Source organism: Macaca thibetana, chromosome 6, assembly GCF_024542745.1.
Source record: "Macaca thibetana thibetana isolate TM-01 chromosome 6, ASM2454274v1, whole genome shotgun sequence".
Lineage (NCBI taxonomy): Eukaryota > Metazoa > Chordata > Mammalia > Primates > Cercopithecidae > Macaca > Macaca thibetana.
This window is the reverse complement of record NC_065583.1, coordinates 175,837,901-175,846,056: the sequence shown is the minus strand read 5'-3', so window position 1 is coordinate 175,846,056 and position 8,156 is coordinate 175,837,901. Positions and strand designations below refer to the sequence as shown.

At 47.7% G+C, this 8,156-nt stretch overlaps 1 protein-coding gene across 1 annotated transcript in view; it reads left to right on the top strand.

The window, feature by feature from the left end:
• The first annotated feature begins 3,927 nt into the window (after positions 1–3,927).
• Positions 3,928–8,156, top strand: part of LOC126956208 (uncharacterized) — a 28,166-nt gene continuing 23,937 nt past the window's right edge. Inside the window, exons 1-3 of the mRNA XM_050793015.1 lie at positions 3,928–4,004; positions 4,260–4,379; positions 6,294–6,706. Coding sequence (XP_050648972.1) covers positions 3,928–4,004; positions 4,260–4,379; positions 6,294–6,706 — 610 coding nt within the window. The remainder of the gene's footprint in view (positions 4,005–4,259; positions 4,380–6,293; positions 6,707–8,156) is intronic.

The window sequence follows — 8,156 nt, the reverse complement described above, 5'->3', positions numbered from 1 at the left end:
AGTGGATGTCTTGGCCTCTTTCCTTCTGTCTGTAAGCTCTGGAGCAATGTGCCATTTTCATTCAAGTACCAGCTTTAGGTTTCAGAGATTTTATCTATTGTTTGTTTTCTATTTTATTAATTTGGCCTTTAACTTTCTTTTCTTCCTTCTACATATGTTAGATTTGTCCTTTTCCCAGCTTCTTAAAGTGGAAGCTGAGCTCCTTGGTTGAGAGCTTTGTTTCTCAGCATTGAAAACATTCTGTTTGCACATTGCACAGCTGCTTCCCACAGATAGATGGAAATGTGTGACTTTTCATTCATCCTGTTCAAAATATTTTCCAATTTCCCATGTAATTTCTTCTTGGACCTATGGGTTATTTAGAAGAGAACTGTTTCATTTCCAAATACTTGGGGATTTTCCAGATAGCTGTCTGTTACTGATTTTCTTTAAATTGGTTGTGGTCAGATAACATGTTGTATTATTCTAAATCTTTTAAATGTATTGAGAGTTATTTGGTGGCTTAGCATGTGGTGTGCTCTGGAAAGAATGCACCTCCTGCCGTCGGGCACAGTGGTTCCTACATGCCAGTCAGGTGTCATGACCTGTCACTGATTTTCTTCCCCGTACTCTGTCAACTGCTAGGACAGAAGTGTTGGAACCTCCACTGTGAGCGTGGATTTGCCTGTCTTCTTTCAGCACCATCGGCTCCTACACTGTATTTTGGAGCAGTCGGGTCGTAAACATGTGGGACTATTGTCTTCATTGTAAATTGGTGCTTTATCAAGGGATTTCCCCTTTTATCCCTTGTTCTAATGTCTACTTCCATACTAGGTTAGCCATGCTGGCTTTGATTAGCATTTACGTGGTATCTCATTTTCCATCCTTTGACTTTTAACCTATCTGCTTTTATATTTTAAGTGAGTTTGTGGTAGTTAGCATATAGTTGGGTCTCATATTTTTATCCAGTCTGACAGACTGCCTTTATTTAGAGTATTCACCATTTTTGCTATTCATTGTTCTTTGTTACCTCTTTTCCTGCCTTCTGTATTAATTGAATATTTTGAAGTATTCCATTTTATCTCTACTATGGATTTACTTCCTATGTATCTTGTTGTATTATTTCGGTTGCTCTAAGACTATACTGTCTGATGTGGTAGCCACTAACCACAGGTAGCTGCATAAATTAATTAAAATTAAATTTAAGTTCAATTTCTCTGTTATGCTAGCCACATTTGAAATGCTCACATGTGGCTAACAACTACCAGTTGATCTTGTCACACAGGTGATTGAAATGTTCATTTATTTTTAGTCTTTTCTCTCTTTGCTTCCAGTGTGAATACTTTCTATTACTGTCTTCAAGTTTACAATCTTTTTTCTCTCTACAATGTCTAATCTGCTGTCCTGTCAGTGAGATTTTCATTTTGTGTAGTTTACTTTTCATTTCTAGAACTTGTTTGGTTTTTTGTTATATCTCCCTTTTTACTTACATTCGTGTTTTCCTTTATATCCTTGAGCATAAAACAAGCATTTCTCTAAACTCTGTAATGTCCTTGTATTCTAATCTCATCATCTTTATTATTTCTGGATTATTTCTCCTGACTGAATTTTCTTTCCTTCAGTTTATATATCACAATTTGCTACTTCACATATCTAGTAATTTTTTACTGGATGCCAGACATTGTAAACCTTATATTGTTGAGGGCTAGTTTTGTCTTCCTTTAAAGAGTGTTCCGCTTAGTTCTAGCAGGTAGTTTGGTTACTTGTGGGTCCATGTATGCCCTTAAGTCTTGTTTTCAAGCCTTGTTGGGAAGTCTCAAGTAGCTTCTCCTCTGGAGCTGGTTTAGCCCACTTTCAAGACGTGGCTCCTCTGGGTATCCACTCTTGATCCTTGTATACTCTTGTTCTTGGTGTATGCCGAGCCCTCCTGACTCTGGCTGCAGGACCTGGAGTGCTTCCTGCCCTGTGTAAGCTCAGTGGATCACTTTGCTTACTGCTTCTTGGTACAGTTGTCCTCTGTATCTGTGGGTTCTGTGTCTGTGGATTCAACCAACCACCGATCGAGAACATTTGGGGGAAAAGCAATTAAAAATGCAATGCAACAAGAAAAAACAATACAAATTTTAAAATAGCGTAACAATTATTTACATAGCATTTACATTGTGTTAGGTATTAGAAGTAATCTAGAGATGGTATAAGGCAGCAGTCCCCAGCCTTTTTGGCACCAGGGAACCCGGTTTTGTGGAAGACATTTTTCCACCAACCTAGGGGTTGGGGATGGTGGGATGGTTTCAGGATGAAACGGTTCCACCTCAGATCATCAGGCATTAGATTTTCATGAGGAGCACCCAACCTTGGTCCCCTGCATGCGCAGTTCACCACAAGGTTCATGATCCTGTGAAAATCTGCTGCTGACCTGACAGGAGGAGGAGCTCAGGCAGTAATGCTCACCTGCCATCGCCTGCCACTCACCTCCCCGGTGTGTGGCCCAGGGGTTGGGGACCCATGGTATAAGGTACATGGGGGGATGTGTGTAGGTTATAAGCAAATACTACACCATTTTATAGCAGGGATTTAAGCATCTATGGACTTTTGGTATCTGAAATCCCCTGTGATACTGAGGACCAGTTGTAACTATCCTTTTCCCAGGAGCTGTTTTCTGCCTGGCCTTGAGGAGTTTTATCCCACTCGTCCGAAGGCCCATGCCGCTGCCTGGAGCTCACTCTCTGGTTTCTGGCTCTCTGGTACTCTGCCCCCAAGTTCCAGCAGCCCTGTCCTTACTGAACTCTGACCTCTGTGCCTCCTCTCCAGAGAGGCTTCTGGGCAATGCTTGCCCCTCTGCATCAGACTCCACAAATCACATCCAGGTGATGTGATCGTAGGGCCCCCACATCACAGCCCTGTTGCTGCTGCCAGTGTCTACAGCAGCTTTTCCATGTGTCTCTCCTGGGTTTCTGGTTCTTTATGGCGGGGAGGTAAGTCTGGACTCTGAACTTTCATGGCTGGTAGTAGGAGCCCTCGTCCATGTTTTATTTGGTGAGATGATGACATTTCCAGGTGCAATTCCCTCCACTCTGCCTTCGATGCTGCCTTCATCCTCAAGCCAGCCTCGCTCATGGTCATGCATGATAGTCAGCAGCCCCAGGGGTCCATGCTTCCTTGCTCGTATCTTGGGGTAGAGAAGGGAATGGCATCAGCCCCTCAAGCTAGACAGGCCACCTCTGAGTCCAGAATGCACACCTTGGGTCTCTGGACCAGCTGCTGTGGCCCGGGACAGCACCTTCCTGATTGGCTGGACCCAGGGTCAGCGAGCTACAGCCCTCAGCCTGAGTCTGGCCTGTTCCAGGTGTGGGGACACACAGCAGCAGCCCAAGGTGTCTGGGTGACTCCAGGGTGGAGCTGGTTCCATGAGCAAAGTTTTCTGGACACGGCCACACTTGGTTTGAACAACAGCAGCAGCGTCAAGGGGCTGACAGAAGTCACGGCTCACAAAGCCTAAACTGCCTGCAGTCTGGCTCTTTAAAGAAACATTTGGTAAACAATGCTCACAGTCACGGAAGGCCATGGGCAACCGCTGGGCACCCGTTCCTCAGCGTGGCCTCAGAAGAGCTGCCATCCAGAGCCACGCCTGTGCCCTGTTCCCTTCCAGCCCCTCCACCTCCCACTGCAGTCAAGGCCCCATCTGCACCATTTGCCATGGCGTGCACAGGGTGATTCACACCTTTCCCACTGTGCCCTGTGGTCACTGGTCAGGGACGAGGTCATGTCCTCAGACCTCAGAGACACAGCTGCTGAGGCCATGGCCCTTAAGGAAGGCCCCGCCAGAGTGGCCTGGGGATGTCCAGGCAGTTCCGGAAGGAGTCCAGAGCAGCTGCCCTTGAGAGGGAGGTGGATGTGCCCTGAGGAGGGGCAGGAGAAGGGGGTGCTGGGGGCAGCCCTCAGGTCCCCATGCATGGGCCCAAGGACCAGAACCAACTTGCACCCAGGCCCTCCCAGCCAGTGCCCAGCCCCTGGCACTGCCGCCTGTGAGTGAGGACAGTGATGCCAGCCAGAGAACAAATGGGATGCACAGGGGGTCCCCGTGCCCCCCAAGGGAATGAAAGAGGGGTCTGAGGGCTCTCACAGGAGATGGGGGGCGCCCCACGCTGCCCAGGTCCTCGAACCCAGGTGGAAGGAGGAGGCTGGGGACTGAGGGGAGGAAGGAGGAGACAGGCCTGTGGACAGACAGGCGGACCCGGACAGGCCCAGATAGGAAGCGCGTTGTGGTGTTTCTGCTGCAGGACCCCTTTCCCTCGCCCGCTAGAGGGCGGCGCCGCCCCAGAGACGCACAGCCGGCGGCTCAGCCAGGGCCCCAGCACCAGCAGCCCTGGGCCCTGCCCTGACCCTGTGCTGACTCTCTGGTGGCCTCAGCTCCGAGTCTGAGTGTCTGTCATCTGAATTATGATTTATGACTAAAACCTTTCTCTTTCATGTGAGTTATCTGTGACTGGAAGCTTTCTTTCTCCCCTGAGTTATCATTTATGACTAAAACCTTTCTCCTACTGCCTCTGGGTCATTTTTTACTAAAACCTTTCTTTATCACCTGAGGTATCACTTGTGACTGAAAACCTTTGTCTGTCACCTGAGTTATTTAATTTTGATTGAAACTTTTTAAATCATACCTATAATAATCATAAATTATCATTTATGATAACTCAGGCCCTAGCACCTGAGTTACCACTGTGGCTGGAAACCTTCCTCATCACCTGAATTGTCATGTGTGGGTGACACTTTCTTTTCTGTCACCTGGGTTACAATTTTTGACCAGAAATCTTTCTTTCTCTCACCTGAGTTAGCAATTATGACTGGTAGCTGTATTCTTTCTAGCAGCTGAGTTCTATTTATGACTAAAAATCTTTCTTTCTCTAGCATCTGATTTAACCCTTATGACTGGAACATTTCTCTATCACCTAATTATCATTCATGACCTCAAGACTTCTTTCACCCAACCGAGTTCTTATTGAAAAACCTTTCCTTCTTCACCTGCGTTGACTGATGACAAAAATCTTTCCTTCTCTGTCCATTGCCTGAGTTATAACCTGTGACTGGAAAACTTCACCCAGTTTTCATTCATGACTGACAACCTTTCTTGACCATCGAAATGATCATTTATAACTTGAAAACTTTGTTTTTCTATCCCTTGAATCATAATTTATAACCAAAACCTTTCCTTTTCTACCACCTGAGTTATCACTTATGACATAACTGTATGAATCACCTGAGCTATAATTTATGACTAAAACTCTTATTTCTGTAGCAGATGTGTTATTTATGACTAGAAATCTTTCTTATTACCTCAGTTGTTATTTGTGACCTTGCTCTATCATTTCAGTTACCATTTGTTACCTAGAACCTTTCTATTTCTCCCATTTTCTGTCAGAATCCTTTCTTTCTCTATTATTTATGACTAAAACTTTTTTCTATTACATGAGTTACCCTTATGGCCAGAAGCCTTCTCTCTCTGTTATATGAATTGTCACTTATTACTAAAACCTTTATTTCTCTTTTAGCTGTGTTATCCTTTATGACAGGAAACCTTTCTTGATGTATCACCTGAGTCATATATGAATAAGGCTTTTTTCTCCATTATCTGAGTAATTTATGACTAAGCCTCTTTATCACCGGGTTTATCATGTATTAATGACCGAATACTTTATTATGTGATCAGTCTTTCTCTTCATCTGTGTGATGGTTGGAAACCCTTTTTCTCTTATCACTTTAGTTTGATCTTTTGTTCTCTGTCATTGAGTTGTCATTTGGTACTGGGGCCGTCTTCCCCATCCCCTGAGTTCTGCTTTATGACAGCACCTGTCTTTCTCCAAATCGTGTTGTAGTTTAGGGTTGGACACCTTTCTCTGTCTCCTGAGTTGCCATTTATGATGAGAAATCACCACTCATCTATTGCACTTGTTCTTCGTTTTGGAAGCCTCCTTTCTCTATCACCTGATTATTATTACTGGAAATTTCTGTCTGTGTCACCTGAGTTATGGTTTTCCTCTGGCGTTATTATTTTTACTGGAAACCTCCTTTCTCTGCCCCGTCCGAGCTGTTCTCGTGGCCGCAGCCTCCTCCTCCCGCCCTGCAGGGGCCGCCATGCCCGCTCCCCGCCCGCCCTTCCTGGCCCCCTGGCCTCCCCGTTCCCTGTCAGCCGAGCTTTATGACTGAAGCTTTGCTGCGTCTGTCATCTTGGTGTCCTCTACGAAAACCTTCCCAGAGCTCTTCACAATCCACACATGGTTTTTTATTTAGTGTTTTTTTTTTTCCTACCTCCACAGCGTTTTCCTGGGGAAAGCAGGCACCGAGAGGTTCCAGAGGAACGTGGCGCTGTGTTCCCGCGTCCTCGACTTCCCTGTTGTACAGATTTATTTTTTCCTCACTTTGTGTTTTTTTTTTTTGCCGTCAGCTGGAGAAACGCTCTCTGAATATTTCCCGGGGAGGACGGACTTAAAGGCCGCGCGAGGCACCAGACGGGAACGGGCGGAAAGGGAGGAACGGCTGGATGGCGCCTGCGCCTGGCGACCCCGCGTGCCCGAGGCCGGAGGGACCCGCCCCAGCCTGTGGGCTGTGTCAGGGCCGCTCTCAGGGCGGCTTCGTGGGGACTCGGGCCCTGCCCCAGGCCGGGCAGGGTGTGACCGCCCCAAGTGCGGGAGGCCGCGTCTACACCCGCGCCGAGGACCCTGGATGCCAGGTAACTGGCCCCACCCCACGCACCAAGTCCACGAAGCCCGCGCCCCCAGCCTCGCCGGCGTCCAGACCTGTCCTGAGGTCCTGTTGTCCACGGCTCTGGGTGGGCATGGGTGGCGCTGGGGCGACCCCAAATCCAGGCCACAACCCCAAATCCAGGCCAGGACTTCACATCCAGCCCAGGACCTCAAATCCAGGCCAGGACCCCAAATCCAAGAAACAATCCTAGCCCAGCGACCTGGGGCTTCCCTTGGGCCAGTGACTGACTCTGCACTGGCAGTGCTGTTCCAGACCCTTCTGGCCTGCCTCTCCCCCCACGCCTCTCCCCCTCCCCCCACCTCTCCCCCCACCTCTCCCCCCACCACTCCCCCCACCTCTCCCCCCACCACTCCCCCGACCTCTCGCCCCACCTCTCCCCCCACCTCTCCCCTCACCTCTCCCCTCTCCTCTCTGGAGGCCCCTCCCCTGGCCTTTTCTGGCAGTCTCTCCTTCTGGCCTTTGCCCACGCAGCCTTCATGTCCTCTGGAGCCAGAGCAGGGATGCCTTCACTGGGAGAATCTGCTCAGAGCTGATTTAGCTATTGATGAGTCCTTCTAACAAAATATTATTTTACACTGATTTGTTAGTTTTTTTTAAATGTGCTTAAGCCAGGAGCCTTTTTGGGATATCTTAACTTCTGCTGCTCAACAGCCATCTAAGAACTTATAAATCTTGATATCCAGTTGTGTTTGGGGCTAGAGAGAGTGCTGGGTAACAACATCAGTGACATCCTCAACAGATCTCTATTGACAATGCTTAAAAGTTGCTCTTGTCAACCAACAGGTAGGTACTTTAAGACCATCGCCAACATTTAGTGTTAGAATTTCACACCTGCCTTCATGATGTCCAGGGAGCGGAATACTACAAACAGGCTGATATGCTTTGGATTTGTGTCCCCACCCAAATCTAATGTCAAATTGTAATCCCCAATGTTGGAGGTGGGGGTTGGTGGGAGGTGATTGGATCATGGGGGCTGATTTCCTCCTTTGGTGCTATTCTGATAGAGTTCTCCTGAGATCTCCTTGTTTAAAATACATGCTTCTCCCTGCATCTTCCTCCTGCTGTGGCCATGTGAAGACATGCCTGCTTCCCCTTCACCTTCCACCATGATTGTAAGTTTCCTGAGGCCTCACCAGCCATATATTCTCTACAACCTGTGGAAACATGAGCCAATTAAGCTCATCATTTCTTTATAAATTATCCAGTCTTGGCCGGGCATGGTGGCTATAGCCTGTAATCCCAGCACTTTGGGAGGCCAAGGCGGGTGGATCACCTGAGGTCAGGAGTTTGAGACTAGCCTGGTCAACATGATGAAACCCTGTCTCTACTAAAAACACAAAAAATTAGCCGGGCCTGGTGGTGGACACCTGTAATCCCAGCTACTCAGGAGGCTGAGGCAGGAGAATCACTTGAAC